At 43.3% G+C, this 20,180-nt stretch overlaps 1 protein-coding gene across 1 annotated transcript; it reads right to left on the reverse strand.

The window, feature by feature from the left end:
* Nucleotides 1–262: 262 nt before the first annotated feature.
* TCTN2 (tectonic family member 2) lies at nucleotides 263–15,249 on the reverse strand. The gene is made up of 18 exons (XM_048515108.1): nucleotides 14,996–15,249; nucleotides 13,791–13,895; nucleotides 12,670–12,743; nucleotides 11,984–12,194; nucleotides 11,565–11,665; nucleotides 10,976–11,172; nucleotides 8,957–9,080; nucleotides 8,706–8,838; nucleotides 7,901–7,963; nucleotides 7,712–7,816; nucleotides 6,927–7,004; nucleotides 6,431–6,505; nucleotides 5,362–5,473; nucleotides 5,034–5,137; nucleotides 3,316–3,472; nucleotides 2,388–2,513; nucleotides 1,310–1,398; nucleotides 263–534 (listed from the first exon to the last, which is right to left on the reverse strand). Exons 1-18 carry the CDS (start codon nucleotides 15,063–15,065, stop codon nucleotides 419–421), a joined length of 2,040 nt encoding a protein of 679 aa, XP_048371065.1. The 5' UTR covers nucleotides 15,066–15,249; the 3' UTR covers nucleotides 263–418.
* Between the last annotated feature and the right edge of the window lie 4,931 nt (nucleotides 15,250–20,180).

Consider the following 20,180-nt stretch of genomic DNA (forward strand, 5'->3'; position numbering starts at 1 on the left):
AGCTAGGGTACCAATAAATCAAATGTAGTAACAAAAATTAGTAATCAAAGCACTAAAAGTAAGGCAACAGAAGCTTAAAAACATTAGACTCAAAATCCATAAAATCACAATTATGAGACTAAAATAAGTAGCAAAACAGTTACTTAAAAGATGTTTAGCAGCCATAAGAACAGGCTTAAAAAAACCAAAAGGCCTCCCCAATTTCCTGGACCTTCCCTGAATAAACAAAAAAAGTAGTCTTGTGGGTTTAAAGACAGACACATTTTAAAGACAGATTTTTATTTCACAATTATTTGCACTTATAAAAATACATAAAAACTGTACATATTCTCTTTCCATACCCGTTCAATACTACTTATTTAAAGGAATAAAAAACCCAATATCAAAACAGTTCTTTTTATGCTGGTAAAGTGAAGACTTATGTTTTATTCCACGCTTCACAAATTCTTCTCCCAAGATCACTCAGCATGACAGCAATTAAGATGAAAAACACCAGCACCAAGCCTTTGGCGAGAGAATGTGAGTAGGGTTCACCTGACAGAATTTGAAACAGAGATTAGCAGCATGACACTTTGAATCCTTTATGTAAATAACAGTCCAACCCAGACTGCTGTGGTGCTGCCCCCCACCCTTCCAAAGGACTTTCCTGCAGCACAGGAAGCCCAAAAAGTAAAAAGAAAAAAACTTCTAAGAGTCCCCATGGGGGAAAGCAGAGACAAGCTACAAAAAGTGTGGTGTATCTCTGAGGCTGGCTCCGCTAAAGCATGGGGCATGACTGGGCAGTGGAGGCCAACTAAGGTCGGCCCTGCTGGAGTAGCGTTTTGCACCAGCGGGCCTGGGCAATGACGGCAGCTTCCCGGTCGGGCACTGCAGAGCCACGCGGTGCCCAGCCAAATACCCCCTCTGCTGGCACATTTGCCCCTTGCGCTGGCAGAGTCTACTGCAGTGGTTCTCAACCTTCCTAATGCTGCGACCCTTTAATACAGTTCCTCATGTTGTGGTGACCCCCAACCCTATATCCATTTTACAGATGAAGAACACTGATGCAGAGAGTCATAGGCGACCCCTGTGAAAGGGTCGTTCGACCCCCAAAGGGGTCCCGACCCCCAGGTTGAGAACCACTGGTCTACTGTCAGTCAATTTCAGTAGGAGCCCTGGGCTTCAAAAGCAAAATAAGCTGTAAGAGGGGTAAAGCTATCTGATTATAACACTTCTTACAGATTCTTCTTCCAAAGCTCTAGATGAGACATTGGAATGTCTGTCAACTGTCAAGAGTTTACTCCCATTACATTGGTGTTGGTTTTTTTACCTGTGTAGAAGCGTGTCAGAGGGTAGAAGAGTTTTGGCCAGCAAACATCATTTCTCTGGCAGTCAAATTCCGTGTAGTTAATCTGAAATCTGCAAAACAGTTCAAAACAGTATTACGAACAGGCCACAGTTTCAGCAAAAGGCCAACTAAGAGGGACAGGATTTCCTCTGGCTCATAGTGGTTCTCCTGGTAGTAATGACTAGGCAATTCCAGTCTAATTTATTTATTTAATGTATTTTATTCAGTTTATCTCACAGGCTCAGGGCAGCTTCCAGCATATAATAAACAATAAAATCATCACATTAATTACTATTTAAAACACAAATAGCAACTAAAAAATCCATCTTAAATTCATTAAAAGCCTAAATGTAATACATTTTGATCATACAAAAACTAAACAGTGGGGAGAGGGAGGGCATTTAGATGGTAAAAACTGTAGCTGCCTCAACCATCTGCATCAAGCCCCACAGGGCCCTGGTCTCATTGGACAAAGTGTTTATTTATTTATTTATTTATTTTTGAGGCTTCTATACCGCCCCATCCCCGAAGGGCTCTGGGCAGTGTACAACAGATAGAAGTAACAATATAAATTAGTTAAAACATTAAAAGCAGCAATAAAACCAGAGAGTAATTCTAACAATTAAACAGTGAGCATCAAGGAGATGAAAATATGAATGGCGTCCAATATCCCAATTTTAAGATCCCCTCCCCCCCCCCCAAAAGGGAGGCTTGATGGTCTCGTTAGATGACAAATGGCCCAGATGTCAGGGCCAAACGAGAGCCAAACGAGGGCCAAACTAGGGAGGGCACCACTATCAGCGGCCAGTTCCTCCAAAGGCCTGGCGGAACAGCTCCGTCTTACAGGCCCTGTGGAATTCACCAAGGTCCCACAGGGCCCGGACAGCTGGCGGAAGAGCATTCCACCAGAGTGGAGCCAGGGCTGAAAATGCCTTGGTCAAGACCAGTCGGATATCTTTAGGTCTTTTTTGTTTTTCTATCCAACCAAGCCTACCTTTTCCCTCATACCATTACGATATATCTTTCTAACAGAATCATGATAATTGCATCCAAGGGTTACCTTGTCTTTGGGACAGGAGGCTGCGCTGGTATTTTGATAAACTGAACTGCAGCAGAGATGGCAAGAGAGACCGTTCTATCTTCACAGATAAGTGGACACTGAGCTTGCCAAGTAATTGTTGAAAAACTGAAGGGTGGAAGGGGAAAACTATTATTTAAAAAAGGGAAACCTCAAGCAGCAACTATTGTATTGTTGTAGTATCATTGGTTTATCAGTGTAACAGAATAATTCCTTCTCAACTGGGTCGAAGGTGGATCTTGTTTTTAATACAAAAGCAATGCAGCCTGCATTTGGCTAAACAATCTGAAACTTTCAAGGGTTTTTCCTTTCACCCAATAGTCACCAAGCCCCTTCTTCCTTATGCAGCACAGTTATAGCCCTTACGGCTGGAAGGAAAGCTTCTCAAGTACATGGACAGGAAGGAAAGCTTCTCAAGTACATGGACAGCCCTGATTAAATCTTAGAAACCAGTGTGTGTGCATGGAGGGGTGTCTGAGAAAGACTTCAAGTGGTTGGGGCAAAAAGCATGAATACAGTTCCTTATCCCTCCCTGTGACTAAACAAAAGAGAATCATGAGGATATGCCTTACTTAGCCTTTCTTGGCACACAGCTTTTCCAATGCACACACACAATCCTGATTGTAACAGGCCAAGCAAAGGAGTAACAAATGGAAATTGCTTTTCAACTGATGACTGTGTCTATTACACTGGCAGGGGATGGAAACCAGTGAGTGAATTTGCAAATGTATGAAACTGCAAAGAAGGTTTTAACAGGAATCTTTGGGCACCTTAAAGACTAATAAGTGTCTACTTTAGCAAAAGCTTTTGGGAACCAGAGCTCGCTTTGTAAAGTGCAACTGTGAGACGGTTAGGCAAGTTACAGCAGCTCTGTCTGATATAGGTACTATCTGATATGAAGTTGCCATACCTGATTTGCACCCCCAGTATTTCTTGCTGTGGAATTCCTTCTACTGCACCCACATCAGCTGTTAAAATCTCAATATTCAAGTGAGCAGGAACACCTGGGCACAGGCCTTTTACGACCCCAACACTTTCATTTGAATCGGGACCAAAAGCATCTAAGCCTGTTAGAGGGGGAAAGGGGAGAATGTTACTCTGAGAAACTGTTGGATCAGAAGTTAATATTATAGCTGATCCTCCTCTTTCTGGTGACACTGAAAATATGCTCCGGTATTCTGCTGTCTAAAGGTACAGGACATTCCTCTCTCCTTCCCTGAGGACTGGTCTGATATGCAAAAGGGAACCTTTTATTTGCAAATCTGGACCTTATATTTGTTCCAAAGACAGAAGCTGTTTTTATGCTGGCATTTATGAAGGCTGGACCAAAGTTCTCAAGTGTCCGTGCCTTCCGGCTGGCTCACAGGAGCTGAGGGAGCACAATGTTGAAGGCGGTGGAATTAACAGGATCTGTTCAGGGCGAAGGCAGGGAGTTCCAGTGTTGAACATTCCTTTATACTTTAAAAAAAGACACCAACAAACTCCATGCGAATAGAAAATTAGCACAGCTGGGAGAAAGGGTGTGCCCTCTTATTTTGCTTTGAGGTACTGGCTTTCTATTTGCAGGGTGCTTTTAAAGTAGAGGAGGAATCTAAAAAGTGATCTTCTTCCACCTGCAATTACAAGTGCCCAAAAGTGATCTTCCACCTGCAATTAGAAGTGGTGCAGTCTGTTCGACCACTTTGAGCAGTTCCTGCCTCATGCCCTTCAGCATGAGTGAACCAGGCTCCCTTGGTTCGTAAGATCCTTGGTGGAGATAGGTTGGATGACATACTTTTTGTGAGGTTTTATCATATGAACATGCATTGCAGTCAGTATTGTCATGGCTAATGATGTGCAATAACATTTCACTTACATCTTTACTTCTAGGGTTACAGGGAAAGGAAATACTTTGTAGCCATTGTAAACACAGATTAATTGAGACAAGTTTTCCCAAAAATATTCTTATTATCTAAAATAACAAAGTTCTACCCGGGAACAATCCTAAGCAGGACAACTTGGAAGTCCTGTTTTATTCACTGGGGTATACTTCCCAGAAATAATTCCTAGGACTGCATCCACGGTGAGCTTCTTTTGAACGTGACAGATGTTTATCCTTTGTTGCACTCCAGATGTTTTGCTTATTCTTAGTCCACCTTTTTCACTGAGACTCAAGATAGATTACAGAGCAAAAACAATGCAATCAGATAGAATAAGTGTTAGGATTTTATAAGTGCCTGCTTCATTCAGTCAAGCAAGAGTTAACGGTTGTAGTATGTAGTACTGAAGTCACATGGCTAGAATCATATGAGTTTCTGGAAAGATCTCTCTCCTTCTTCCAGCAAAAACAGGAGAGGCAGACCTATAGGGACAGGCAGACTGCATAGACACCCAGACTGAGCACTTGCATCGTATAGAGTTTACTGTCCTATATTTAGTGTAACTTAATTTTGTTATCTAGTAAAGTTCTACAAAACATCTTGCCCTATTATTTACTCTAATAAACCAACAATAAGTCACCCAGTGGAACTGTGCTGAAACTTTCACGTATGTATTTCTGCACTCTTGATACTGTGGCTTTTACAAAGGAAATCACAGCAGGATTCACTTCAGATCTTGCAACTGATGCTAGAAAATGCTGCTACTCACGTATGATTTCCACCCAGTCATCTGGGATGCTGGAATTGGAATTGCCTCTTTTCCCAACCAGGCTCGCTCGCACTAAAGAATTCAGTTTGTTAGCGACATTCTCCCTGCAAAATGTGAGTGCATTATAATTGGACTTTTACAAATGCAGTGAAGAAAATAATTTGTCTTGTCTACTTTGGCCCTAAGTAAAATGCAGAAGGTGAGGAAGGAGTTGTTTGCCAACTATTAATTAAGGAGGCAGATTTCTTATCAGCAATGCTGGGGGCCAGAGCACCAACCTCTCTTCAAATATGCCACAAGCTAGGAAACCAAAGTTACCACAGCTCACCTTAACTGACTGCAGTTCTCCTGAAGATCAACTTCTAAAATGCATCCTGAAACCGCATCATATCCGAACAAAATGGGAGTGAAGCTTGCCGACATGCAAAGACTCTGTCCACCTTTATAAAGACATGTGCTTAAGAAATCTTTGGGTCAACTGGTTTACTTCTAGCTTGCAATTTTACACACAACATTTAATTACAATACTGCAGTGAACAATAATGTTAGCTGAATATGACTTTGCTATTATAATGAGAGGTGTTTAATTCAGCTTTTGCTGTTCCACTTAAGAAGAGAAGAAGAAGAAGAGTTTGGATTTATATCCCCCCTTTCTCTCCTGCAGGAGACTCAAAGGGGCTGACAATCTCCTTCCCTTCCCCCCTCACAACAAACACCCTGTGAGGTAGGTGGGGCTGAGAGAGCTCCGAGAAGCTGTGACTAGCCCAAGGTCACCCAGCTGGCGTGTGTGGGAGTGTACAGGCTAATCTGAATTCCCCAGATAAGCCTCCACAGCTCAGGCAGCAGAGCTGGGAATCAAACCCGGTTCCTCCAGATTAGATACATGAGCTCTTAAACTCCTACGCCACTGCTGCTCCTGACCGAGCAGTCATAATGCAGTGTTACAGAGATCTAAAACAATGCTCTCATGTTAGGAAAGTTTTGAACATTCACCTTTTTTCTTCCGGATCCACTGAAGAAAGAATATATATCTATATTTTAACTCTGCTTTATAAGTTCATTTTTAATTGTTTTAATGATGTGTATTTGTATCTGGGTAGCACTTGTAAAGGCAGAAAGGCAGGAGACAAATTTTGTAAGTATAAAAATAAATAATTGCCTGACAAGGATGCTGATTAGCCCTGTATTCTTCATGTTACATGGATAAAAATTAATATTCCATTCATCAGCACATTTTAAAGTAACACTTAAAACCTATTTTGCTGCCAGCCACATTGCACCACCTTACCTTGACAATGCATAAGACAAAAGTTACTGTGGCACTCAAGCAAGCTTATTCTGAAACATACTTGACTTACATGGCAGTATTCCAATATCCGATATAAAAAATGTCATACCAGACTTCCAGAGATTCAAAGTGGTAACTGAAGAATTCAGGATTAAAGCTCTGATTGGTTTTCCAACTTGATAACCTGATTAAAAGACAAGAATATTATGTGGGATGGTGTGGATGTTCGATCCATTCCGACCAGCAGTGCTGCCATACAGCTATATTGGGGTTCCCACACAGACACACCAGGGGTGTTCTGAATTCCAGTTAAAACTAAAGGGGGTGGTTCACACATTAACACACGAATACGATTCAGGAATGTATGTATTTTTAATTCTTGTTTTATGGTTATTTATAGTATTATTGTATTTTATGGACTGTTGGAAGCAGCCCTCAGCCCAAAAGGGGAAGGGCAGCCTTATAGGAAATGAAATACAGGAAACAAAATACAGCAGGGAACAACTTGAAAAACAGGAGAAGCAACACATGATATTACAAAAAATCAAAAAGGGACATGGCTGACCATCAACACGACATTTTGTTCTATATGCAAGAAATTTCACCTGGATTCCCAGAGAATTCTTCTGGGCTGGTCGCATTCATGCTCACAAAGTTTACAGTGAACCTCTGTCTCAGGGTGTCTGGTGAAAAAAAAAAGACACTGTCTATGTTTAATAAAAGGAAGGGCACTGTTTTCTGTTGCCTTTGTGAACCAGCTACCATTGCGCAGTCAGTTGCCAACACCTGTCTAACAGCACACTTTGCAGCACTGGTACATTGTTGAACTCCCACTGATCGAATGATTCGATTGATAATTTCAAAGCAGAATTGTGTTGGCTTTTTTTGTGGCTTGGTAAATGGCATAGTGGACACAGGATGAACAGTGCAAAGAGGTGGTTCAAATAGCTACATTCAATCTAGGGACTGTGCTACAAACAGAACCGTGGGCTAGGATCCAAATAAGGTTTTAGGCACCTCCCAGTTTTGCTACCACAGGTCTTTGGTCAAAGCTTCTTTAGACCCCCAGCCCAAACATCTCATGAAAACCAAATCAACTGTTGCGACTGGTTCCACATGACCCTCTTGGGGGGCTACCGTAATAGAAATACAAGTGATAACCTCTGGGTCCTCACCATGTTCTTTAACACCCTATGGAATGCTCCATTTTCAATCACACTGTTCCAATAAAATGAATTTGCTAGAAAAGGAACTCCCAAAGGCACCTGGTGGGCCACTGCGAGTAGCAGAGAGCTGGACTAGATGGACTCTGGTCTGATCCAGCTGGCTTGTTCTTATGTTCTTATGTTCTTAACTGTGTCTAACCAATGCGTAAAACATACAAAGCTACCTTCTGGGCAGACCTGTCCAAAAAGGATGGAGACGTTCACTTCTATTATTCTCCTGCCTTCCCATATGATCGTGTAATCTTCTGCAAATGTCACATTTTTGCATTCTGAAAACAAGGAACAGTCCATATGGAATCTACAGTTTCACGCATCTGTGTATACATATATTGTAACATTAACCACATATTTACCACTGCCAGAACAGCTTCCATTTGTTATTTTCCTCTCGTAGGTAACGTGTGACATAATGGGATCTGATGAGAACAAAAATTGTGAATGTAAAACAAGTATTTTTTTAAAAGGCTTGCACTGAGACAACACAAATGTGCCTCATTCCAACATGGGGGGTCCCACTTATAAAAGCAAGAATCTTCTGCATAGGGGACTACGTGCAAAAATCTGTGCAGCTGCAAGTTCCAGTACAGTTTTACTTCCAGTACCAAATCAGGTGAAGAAGAATGGGGAAGATGCAAGCCCCGTTATAGCCCTCAGGAAGTCACTGACGCTCTCAGTGCTGACTGAATAGTTGACAAGTATCAGCCTTCAAGCTCTTAGCCTAAGTCAAACCTAAATCTAGCATAATTCTCAAATCCACAAATGCAGCCAGGCCTTTTCTTATCCTGTATGGTTCCGCCCTGAGATTCAACTAAAGAACAGAGTAGGGCCACTCCACTTTCTCCCATATCTGACGAAAACAGCTTGGACTTTCAAAAATTCACACTCCCCAAATCTTGCTGGTCTCTAAGCAAATCACTACATCTGATGGTAGTGAGTTCCACACAAGCTGTGTCCATTTTTTGCTTATGTAAGTGCCTAAGACATTTGGTGTGGTGGCAGTGCCGCATACATAAACAACAATGGCAGGTGCCTGACATCAAGAGTGTGTGCCCCAAAAGCGAAAGTGTAGGTATCTGCAAAATCACAGAACCCCTTCGAACAGTCCAAGCTCCAGATGAACAAGCCACACAGTAGTTTTGCCCATCCAAAGCTACATACCTCCGGTGCCGCTGTTTATGACCATACTGGGAGGCAAGCGGCTACCCTCCTGGCAAGCGACCAGGCACTCGACGGCAAAATCCTGAAGGTACGCGACAGGAGCATCGGTTGCACATTGTCCAGCGAGGAACGGCTGCAATTGGATTCATTCTTTGAATTTATTTTCATTTCTTCTCCCCATCATAGAAATTCAAAGCAAACCCCCAAAGGAGCAGAGGGGTTGTTCAGAAGAGCAAAGAGGCTCTTCTTACCTGAGGAACTGCAAAATATTCATTTTCCACTGTCATGATTGGATCCCCTTGCTTGTAGCCAGTAGCAAATCTCCCTGGGATGGTTTGAAATGGAATCTTAAATGAAGACACTTCGGAGGATGTCCTGCAAACACATTTTCAAAACGCACTAGTGAAGGACACAAAGAGTTACTTGAGACAGATCCAGAAGCAGCAGAGCACGTGACACTGTCAACGAGGGGGGGGGGGCGACTCAATGGGGAAGACACTGCTGTTCTCATTCCCCCTCCTCCTTATCCAAACCCCTTCCCCACTTTTTAAAAAAATAAAAGCGATTTGGATATATCCTCCACCACCAAACAGATGGGAAATACACAGCCCCTGGTAAAAAAATTTAAATGAGAGATGGAACCCCAGTAGATCATTTGGGAGCATCTGATAGTGCAGAACTGCTAAAGCTTTGATATGATCGTAAACCTAAGAGGAATGAGGAAGGACACACACTCCACATTTGGAGAGGGAAGAAGGAATCACACTGCGGCTGAACAATTGACATCAAAGTAGGAACTGGGCTGTGCATGCACATTACCCCCATTCTGCAGTCATTCTGATAGTTACCAGGTTCGATTCACTGGCTATCACATACAAAGCCTTCTTATCCACAAACACCTCCCCCATGCTCTACCACGACAGCTTCACTCATCTGAGTCAGCCCTTCTGCAGGAGCACCCCACAAATGGGCGAGATTATGAGATTACCCCCTCATGAGGCCCCTGCAATATTTTGTCGTCCCTGACAGTGCCCTATACTGGTTTCATTCTTAGGCGCTGCCAGCCCCTCCCGGCCTTAAGACCAGGTGCTACCAACATGGCTTTTAGACTGCCGTCAGTTGATTTGTTATGCTGCATACTGGATTTTAAATGTTTTTAGATGTATTTTAAGTAATTTATTGGACATGATATTGTATTGTGAACCTCCTAGAGCCCTTAGGGCAGTGGTGGCGAACCTTTGGCACTCCAGGTGTTATGGACTACAATTCCCATCAGCCCCTGCCAGCATGACCAATTGGCCATGCTGGCAGGGGCTGATGGGAATTATAGTCCGTAACATCTGGAGTGCCAAAGGTTCGCCCCCACGGCCTTAGGGGATAAGGCGGTCCATAAAATCCGACAGACAGACAGACAGACAGACAGACAGACAGACAGACAGACAGACAGACAGACAGACAGACAGACAGACAGACAGACAGACAGACAGACAGACAGAAGATTAGCGACTGCCCATTCTTATCCATTCCCTGTAGTGACCCCCACCCTATGAAATGTACTCCCTGAGGAGATCAGGAAGGCTCCTGCAGGTCTGTCATTCTGCAAATGATGTAAGACAGAACTGTTCAAGAAAGCAATATTATAAAGGAACAGGGCTGCATTATAGCAGAATGATTCAGGAAAGTATCTGAAAAGAGAGCGGCACTGTGGACTAATCTGTAATCTGTTTTTATCTACTCATTGCACCCTATTATCTACTCATTGCACCATATTATCTACTCATTGCACCATATTTCTGTTCAGTCCATTTCCTGCATCAACGTGTCATGCTTAATACTTGTGCCTTGATTCAGATTCCTGAAATCCTAGATGTCTTTTCCTTCTAACTGTACCAACTTACATTAAGTAATCCTCTTTGATGTATTGTCGAAGGCTTTCACGGCCGGAATCACTTGGGTGCTGTGTGGTTTCCGGGCTGTATGGCCGTGTTCTAGCAGCATTCTCTCCTGACGTTTCGCCTGCATCTGTGGCTGGCATGATCCTCTGAAGATGCCAGCCACAGATGCAGGCGAAACGTCAGGAGAGAATGCTGCTAGAACACGGCCATACAGCCCGGAAACCACACAGCACCCAAATCCTCTTTGAGTCTCGGTGAGAAAGGATAAATGAATTAATATATAAAACATGTTTTTAAAATAATATTGCGGAAATTAAAGTTTGGTTAGGGACCAGTTCATGGACACATTTGTCCCAGACAAGCTTCCATACTTACATAGAACCATGATAAAAATAACCAAGAAAAGGTGTATTGTTCAGCGATGATTGCACACATAAGAAGGGAAACCAGTCAGGGGTGTTGATCCCAGTCTGGGCAGAGCACAGCTGGTCAAAAGGTGGATTGACATCCCCACCAAACACTCCAGTAAAACACGATCCACCAAACAATTTCTTCATCTCTGGGGTACATTCCTTGAAACGAAAAAAAACACGCGCAAAGGACTTACACACAACAAAACTGAGTAGAGCCTGTTGCTGATCTCAACAGAATGAGAAGCATCAGGAACGAAGCTGACAGCTGCTTCTTGATGAAGGCAAAATGGGGCAGGCAGAATGACATTTGGCAGATGGCACTCCCTGCCTCATCATTAATAGTGTTATATATTTCTACATATCAGTTTATTAGGTCACAATACTAACAGTTTAAGCTATTCGTGTATATAAAGGCTACGGTAGAAAAGACAGTTTTCTAATAAATTATTCCATTAACATTTCAGCAGACTTTCCTGAAGGATACTCATTTTTTTTTAAAAAAAAGATTGTGTAACAAAGCAAGCTTTAAGTTCTAAGTGTAGAATTCATACCTGGTCACAGCAGCAACGGATATCACAGGCGCCAGCGGTCAGATTACAAGGACAAGGGCCCAAGGGCTGAAACACTTGATTGGGAATTACTGTTGCATTATCTGTTTTGCACAGAAAAGACGAACTCAGGGACTGAGATTCACTAACTCTACAGACGATCCAGTTAATCTATGAAGCAACATGGAAATAGGGGAGAGGACTATGGGATAAGTAACTCATGGGGGTAAGTGACACACAGCAAGGCAGAAGCAGGAGGAAAAGAGACAATGGGGCCTAGACTTGTGTCTCATTGCATGTCCATGTCCTTTCCAATATCCTGATGAAGAACATCAGGTCTGACAACCCCACTTCCACAGAGTCCCCAGGCACACAGCCGTTGTGTCAAAAAAGCTCAAATAAAGCCAATGAGATTCAAATACCAAAAGTTTCTGTTTTTCCAGTCCCATTCCCCAAGGATGCGTTGGCATAGATCTCAGCTTGGATCAACAGACGAGCCGCCACCATGGACTCCTGGCAAGCAGAAACCTGCAGAGCGACAACCAAGCAGGGTGCCTCTGTGCAACAGTCAGTGCGGTTAGGCGTGCAGAGCTGTAGATGCCGGGTCAAGTGCACGGTCACTCTGGAGATATTCTGAAACAAGACCGTTGGATGGCTGGTTAGACATTTCCTAAGCCTGACATAGCGTGTTGGTCTCTTCCAACTCTACGATTGCTACCTGCCGAGCCTCAGATGGTGGGGGCACCTGAAGATAACTGTAGTAGTTTGGTAGGCTCATGTGAAGACAAGGCAAACAACCCAAAACTGTAACGCTAAGCTAAAAATTGTTTATATTTTATCCAAAGATAAACAGAACAGCAGTTACAAAAGCAACCATGTGCCGATAATATACATTACCACAGTAAACAGGAATGTGTCCCTTTAAAGTCAAAGCAAAGATCATAGGAAAATGACATAATGCTTCAAGGTGGTCATCATTGGTAAATCCCACAGCTCAGAAATGTCTGAGAAGAGTGATGGAGTCCTGAACTAGTTTGGGTCAAATAGGATACTTAAGAAGTACATGCAGCATACTTAACTTGCTGAGAGATCCCAGCATTTTACTAACCCCTTGAGACGTGACATTCAAACTCCAGTCTCCAGTCCTGTTTCTTCCACTACAGTCCTGAAGAGGCAACATTCCTAATAAAAATCAAAAGATGAATGCTTTTACATCCATTATTTTATCTCAAGTCTTCACCCAGGTAGTAACTAGAAGATATTACCATCAGGAAAGGCTTGCATCTTTCCCACTGGGTAACCCCCTAGCATTGCTTCCCCTTAACATTTGAGTCAAGTGGGCCTGTGGAAATCCTGAAGTCAAGTGGGCCTGTGGAAATACAGCAAGATGAATGAGGGCCACTAAACTGAAGCTTAATCCAGACAAGACCTGGGTGTTGCTGGTTAATGATAAAGCTGCTTGAGGAGTAAGTCAGCCTGTTCTGGAGGGGGCTGCACTTTCCCGAAGGTGCATGGGGCCATCAATTCCACCCCTTGTCATACAGGAATACATAAACAAACCACTCCTAACCAATGGCTATCCAGCCTCTGTTTACAAACCACCAAAGAAGGCGACTCCACCACCCTCTGACAGTGGGTGTATTCCACTGTCAAACAGCCCTTACCATCAGGAAGTTCTTCCTAATGTTTGGGTGGAATATCTTTTCCTGCACTTTGAATCCATTACTCCTTGTAGCAGCAGAATCCATTACTCTCTGTAGCAGCAGAAAACAAACTCAATTCATCTTCAACATGACATCCCTTCAAATATCGAAACACAGTCCAAGGCCACCTGGCAGGTTTCCACAGCATAGTGGGGATTCAAACCTGGATTTCCCAGATCCTAATCTGATACTTGAACCACTACACCACTCTGGATCTCATCCACATCTTTCTACCCAGAGTTTAAGGAGCTGATTTATAATACCTTTTTTTGCAGCTGTTTGTAGCTTGTTTTTATTGTATATGGTTTTTGTACTGGAATGAGGCTTTCTAAATGCTGTATTTTAATTGATATATCCTACTGTTTTATTATTTTTATTTAGTACATTGCCTCAGACTCCTGAAGAGGCAACGTAAAATATTCTAAATAAGTATGTAAGTGATCTCTGAGGGGGAAAAAAAGCAACATTTCCACCCCTGTTTAATAGCATGAAATCTGGGGAAAAAATGGTTTCAAAACAATCTTACCTGTTTCATTGTCTGCTACTGAAAGAGAAAAAATATTTGCAGAGCTGCCAACCAAAGAGGCAGTGACCATGGACCCCGACATGTAGATAAAGGAAGGCTGAAAACCTAAAAAGATCAAATGGATATTAGGTTTCAAACATACACCACTATAAGAAGCATATTTTGATCCTGTAATTTTTCATTTCAGCTAGAAATGGAGCCTACTCTGACTGGCAGCAATTCTCCAGTTTCTTTTCTGCTTTCACTGATGTTCTGGTTTAGGGAAATAATTGAGCAGATGAGGTATTTCTTTTATTTTCTGTTCTGCATGACAGCTCAGGAGCCATGAACGAGGCAGAGTGCCTAATTCTGCCAGCCCACAAAGCCAAACATGCAGCAGCTACCCTAGAAGCAGGCTGATGATACCGTGTTTCCCCAAAAATAAGACAGTGTCTTATATTAATTTTTGCTCCCAAAGATGCGCTATGTCTTATTTTCAGGGGATGTCTTATTTTTCTGTGTTCTGTTCATCAGGCATGCTTCCAAACAAAAACTTTGCTATGTCTTACTTTCGGGGGATGCCTTATATTTCGCACTTCAGCAAAACCTCTACTACGTCTTATTTTCAGGGGATGTCTTATATTCAGGGAAACAGGGTAGAAGGTGCAAGAGCAGCAGCACCTTCCCCCATGACCAAAAAGAATGAAAATTTCTGGAACAGCATATTAGATTTTAATCATAAGCACCATCGCTCCTTAACAGACTACATTCTGTCCCAAAATACCTCAAGTCATGTCATACTTATTTCTCTAAGGCAACTAAGCTAACCAAAAAGAAGGGTCCCTTCACTGAACTATTTATTTGGCCATGAGTACTGTGGATTCAAAACAAGTAGCACTCCTGGTTCGAGCAAGCATAGCATTGTCGCCTGTCCCCTCCCTGGCAGGGTTCTTGTGCCCAGTTCCCCACGTGGAGATGCAACATCGGGAGAAACTACACCTGCTGGATTTCTGCCTGCCCCGTGGGTGTTAAAGGCATGAATTATTCTAGATGTCTGTACACGAAGCGGAGGCCGCTACCAGTTTCTCCCAGGGATACAGGCAGAAATAAACAGGCCAGGCTTTTCCAGGCACGGAGATGTAGCGCAGGAGTACCTGCGCCTGTTGGATTTCTGCCTGTCCCACTGTTATGAAAGGCAAGAAAGGGGCGATTCCTCTGTCACCCACCGGGATTCCCATTCTGAGCCCGAGCGCCGGAGAGCACCAGCAGCCCCCAAAGGAGGTTCCTGAAGACCATAGCAGGGCAGAGCGGTCGCTAAAAGGCGCTGTAGGCCGGGAATGGGCCCGTGAGAGGCACAGCCGCCGCCATCCTGACAACAGGCTCTCAGTTGCTATGGAAACGACGGTGGCGGGTAAGGCCCAAATAAGGTTTCCCGTCCCGAAAGCAAAAGGATAAGCTTCAAAAATAAGCCGGCGGGCTTTGCTTCATTGCTAACCACATTTAAGGTTGGGTGTTGATGTTTTATAACAAAAAAAATTGTTATAAAAGTTGACACAACAGCCCCCACCCCCGCTGCTTTAGTGGTAAACGCCATAGGGCGGGCCCGAGAGGAGTTCGCTTGCTCTAATTGGTCAACATGAAGCAAAACCTTTTTTGATAGGTTCGCAGCTGTGTTTGTCGTTGGTGAGTGGTTTCTAATAACCAATCACAACCCAGAAACACCTAAGGCCACCCCGCCTCAATATGCTACCGACTTCACACGTGCGGGAGAAGCAGCTGGTAGAACCGGCTGCTTCCTTCGCCAATTTATGGCAACCTTCTGAATTAATAACCCCCTATGGAGGACATTGATTCATAGGGTCGCCATGAGTGGGAAGCGACTTGGCACTTAAGACACACAACATAGGCCCCTTCCGCACATGCAAAATAATGCGTTTTCAAACCACTTTCACAACTGTTTGCAAGTGGATTTTGCCATTCCACACAGCTTCAAAGAGCACTGAAAGCAGTTTGAAAGTGCATTATTCTGCATGTGCGGAATGAGCCACAGAGACACAAAGTCCTATGGTTAACACCTCTCTTGCAGCCTAAGGGCTGTGATTCGACCCATTATCCCTTTTTCCTGCTGCATTACATTTTTTCCTAGCATTATTTTCTTTTTCAGTGACTCCTCTTCTCATAAAGTGACCTCAATGTGACCATGTGTGTCTTCGCATACTGTGACTATAATGTGGGCTGGCTGACTGCTGCAGCTGGCGAACTCACAGCATGTTTATCAACCCAGACAAGCATGGGGGGCGGGGGGGTGGCTCATCAAGCCAGATTGGGAAAGTTGGCCCAGCTGGCTCATGGGCCTGATAAGCCCTCTCAAGAGACCAGATCTGGACCTTGGGTTGTGTGTTTGACACCCCTGCCCTAAAGAATTCACTTTAACATTCCTCGCTTCTCATGGATATGCGATGGTTGCTGTTTAACCCCAACAGATGGCATTATTACCCCCTGCAGACCAAGCCACACTATGGAGGCTGAACATGAATGATTCATCAGGGTTACAGACCTTATCAAATGAATAACTAGAGTAAATGGGTTTGTGCATACAACTTAGTTAAATATATATCTCGGAAATGCACATTTTCCTTCCCAGTTGCTATTCTTCAGGCATGAGTTCAGCCCACCTTGCAGCTGTTATATCTGTGGATAGCAGGATATTGGCCAGGAATCAGAAAAAGCAGAAAATTCAATCCTATTTGATTAGCTTCTTAACAGAGTAATGGAAGCCATACAGAAACAAAAAAGGAATTCACAAGTACAAAAAAAACTCTGAATTGTTTTCTATGCATCTCATCCGTCATGGGCCAGGAATCTGTGTTTTGTTTGGAGATATTATGGGTCACTTGCTTGACCTTCCTTCTGAGGAGATCAAGTCAATGCTTAGCTGAGCGCACCAGCAGAAAGAGATTGAGCAAAACTCCATCTGTCCCTTTGCAAGAGAGGTCTCTTTTGCTCATCTGCCAAGCAATTACATCGAGTCCATTCAGAGCTTTCAAAGGACAGAAATCAGCAGTGTTTCCGCCCATCCCTGGAACAGGAATGTGCTGGCACCACTCAGTCTTCTGAAGTTTTATGTCGCTTTCGTAGACGCACAAAGGAAAAACCACAGACAAACAGAGGGGCGATCATGGATGTTGATCCAAGAGTAGGTCTGTCATTTCTATACAAGAATGACCCTTTCTACTCGCTCTGCCTTTCCGACTTGATGACAGCACCACAAAGGATTCAGAATAAGTTTCTCAAGGAGCAGAAGAACCTCATAACGGTAAGTTGTCTGGCAGAACAACCCACAGCAGAGGCACAGGTGACTCTGACAAAGCCCAGTGCTAAACGCCATCAACAGTAACAGAAGATAACCAAGCAAATTATTCATCCTATCTGGCTGATTGATTGGGCTTTCAGAACTTTGCTTCTAACCATTTGTCTAGGGTTACCAATGGTGACAGCAACAGGCTGGTTGACCAAACACATAATTGAGGATGTTCAAGGAATTGTCTGAACTATTTAGGACTCCTTCAACATTACAGAAGGGTGCATTGAGGAAATCAACAGAAATGGTGGTGTCATCTTTGCAGATGAAATGACAACTGCAAATGCACTGCTTGATTCTTTTACGAATGTGGATCTCAGGTTTTCTATGAATGCACATCTCATCTTTTGCTATGAATGTAAATCTCAGCTTTTTCTGATCTGCTTGTTGGAATGCTTACAGGCAGCAGACTATTATCCCCATTGTTTTATTTATATTTATTTATGAACTATCTACCTACCTACCTACCTACCTACCTACCTACCTACCTACCTACCTACCTACCTACCTACCTACCTACCTACCTACCTACCTACCTACCTACCTACCTACCTATTATATATTATATATATTTATTTATGAACTACAGCTTTGTTTTGTAACTTATAACAGTTCCCAGGAAGTTCACCCTCGACTGTCAGGCACCTCCTCTCATGTAGTACTAAAATGTATAAGGTTTACTTTGTTCTCCCAATAGATATTAGCAAAGAAGTATAATAGACTCCAGGTGGGATGTCTTAAAAAATAACGACTAGTTTTAAAGTGTCTACCCTGTCAGACAGGTGCTCTGGTTTCCATCCAACTCAACGGTACTTTAGGCCCCGCTATAAAGAGCTCAAAGAAAGCCCTGTTAATGTAACAAATATTGTTGCAAAGCTGATGCTGGAGATATAAGAAAAAAGGGGTGCGAAGATTCACACTGAGTAACTGACAAGGGGTGTGGTGTGATCTTTGCAGATGAAATCACAAAACAACCTAATTATCAACCAGCACACAAATTGTATGACTTTGTCCTGAAAGAGATGTTTGATGCTTTGTCCTGAAAGAGATGTTTGATACAGTGCAACAACTTGGGCAGAGTTGCCAAAAGAACAAGCATCTAAGACTCATATTCTAAGAAACATACAAATCATTAGCAAAGGATTTCAACAGTACATGTACAGAAAATTCACAGTTAGTAAGGGGGAGGGAGATCAGTTGAGTCTACATGATCCTCTTATTAAATATTCTCATTAAAATATTCAGCATATTCCAGAAAAAGACAGTAATTTAAGCAAGAAGCTGTTAAATTACCGTATATGTCTACAAACAAATATACTTTAAAAACATTTTTATGATATTATGGCATAGTATCTTTGCACCACAAAACTTTAAAAAAGCATCGTAAGTAGGTATTCTCTGTTTCTGCAGACAATGAAGAAACTGGAGCACCAGAAGCTGACGCGGCTAAGGCAACTCAATGAAGAGAAAAGGCAATTTAGCCTCCTGATGAAAAAGAGGCTCAGCCGCACAGTGTCTGTCAGAAGAGGGTCATCCTCAGCTACAGAAAGAGGCTCCCAAAGAACTTACATCAGCGTCAAATTTTCTCCTCTCGCTTCCAGTAAAAGCAGTTTGAACAGTGCAGATGCTAAGCCCGATTCCAAAGCAGTGTCTAACTCACCTTCCGCTGGCACCCAAGACCTTCCTGCAAGCAGGACTTCGAAGTTTTGCAAAGTAAGTGCAATGCCTCACACACGATGGAGCTTTAATGCTTTTAGCATTTCAGAAAAATGCAAGGGCCCCTTCTCAAAAGCTTCTGTGTCCCAAAAAAGGGAGAACCTGATGTAAACTTGAAGTCATCATGTCCTTTTAAGCATTGAGCAGGGGGTTGTGCTAGATGGCAGGTATGGCCCCTTCCAACTCTATGATCTTAACTCCTAGGCATTTGCGGGGGAGAACAACTGCAAAATCAGGCAGTGACATTTAAACATAGGTAGGTGTGTATGTCCCAAAGCCATGACCACGGCAGGGAAAGAGGGCACTCTGCCCCACGCAGAACACTGATTGGCTTCAGGAGTCCCCAAAGCATTTTGAATCTATGGGTACCTGTGGAATTCTGACACAAGATGGTGGCACAATCACAAAATGGCTGCCACAGGAGGCAGAATCACTCACTCACTCACACACACACACAAAGACAGGACTGTCCAACTCTGGCCCTCCAGATGTTCATGAACTACAATTCCCATCAGTCCCTGCCAGCACGGTCAATTAGTTATGCTGGCAGGGGCTGATGGGAATAAATATGAACATCTGAAGGGCCAGAGTTGGATACCCCTTCACTAAGAGAAGGTCTAAGTGCCAGGAGGAACAGCAGCAATTAAAAACAATAAACTGGGAAAGAAGAAGAAGAGAAGAGTTTGGATTTATATCCCCCCTTTCTTTCCTGGAGGAGACTCAAAGGGGCTTACAATCTCCTTCCCTTCCCCCCTCACAACAAACACCCTGTGAGGTGGGTGGGGCTGAGAGAGCTCTGAGAAGCTGTGACTAGCCCAAGGTCACCCAGCTGGCGTGTGTGGGAGTGTACAGGCTAATCTGAATTCCCCAGATAAGCCTCCACAGCTCAGGCGGCAGAGCTGGGAATCAAACCCGGTTCCTCCAGACATGAGCTCTTAACCTCCTACACCACTGCTGCTCCAGAGGAGTAAGACAGAATAAAACCAACACTGGGATGGCAGATGGTGCTATAACGACATTATTTCAATCTGCACGGCCAATCAGAGTGTCAGTGGCCAATCAGAAGGTCCTGCTGGGCAAGATCTCACCCACTTTGTGACAATATTTAATGTGCGCCTGGTAAATTGTTAGCAGGCACCACTTTGGGGACTCCTGGGTTTCTTTATGGAACTTATTTTTAAGGAATGAAATCATTAGTGGGTTGTGGGTTTTCCGAGTTTTACTTTACAATGAAACCATTGTACATAAAAGGCTCTGGACTTCAAGTATTCTTAATGGAACATGCTAATAATTAGTGGACACTAAAATAAATATAGACGTGCTTGGTCTTAGCA

Source organism: Sphaerodactylus townsendi, linkage group LG13 (genome assembly GCF_021028975.2).
Source record: "Sphaerodactylus townsendi isolate TG3544 linkage group LG13, MPM_Stown_v2.3, whole genome shotgun sequence".
Lineage (NCBI taxonomy): Eukaryota > Metazoa > Chordata > Lepidosauria > Squamata > Sphaerodactylidae > Sphaerodactylus > Sphaerodactylus townsendi.

Bases quoted from the DNA above. Each gene is read 5' to 3' on its own strand.
- TCTN2 (XM_048515108.1), bottom strand. From the start codon at position 15,065: ATGGTCTTCAGGAACCTCCTTTGGGGGCTGCTGGTGCTCTCCGGCGCT. The intron at 12,744-13,790 runs GTAAGATTGTTT...GATTTTTATTAG, and splicing joins AGTAGCAGACAATGAAACAG to GAATGTTGCCTCTTCAGGAC. The intron at 5,474-6,430 runs GTATGACATTTT...GTCTTTATAAAG, and splicing joins TTTGAATCTCTGGAAGTCTG to GTGGACAGAGTCTTTGCATG.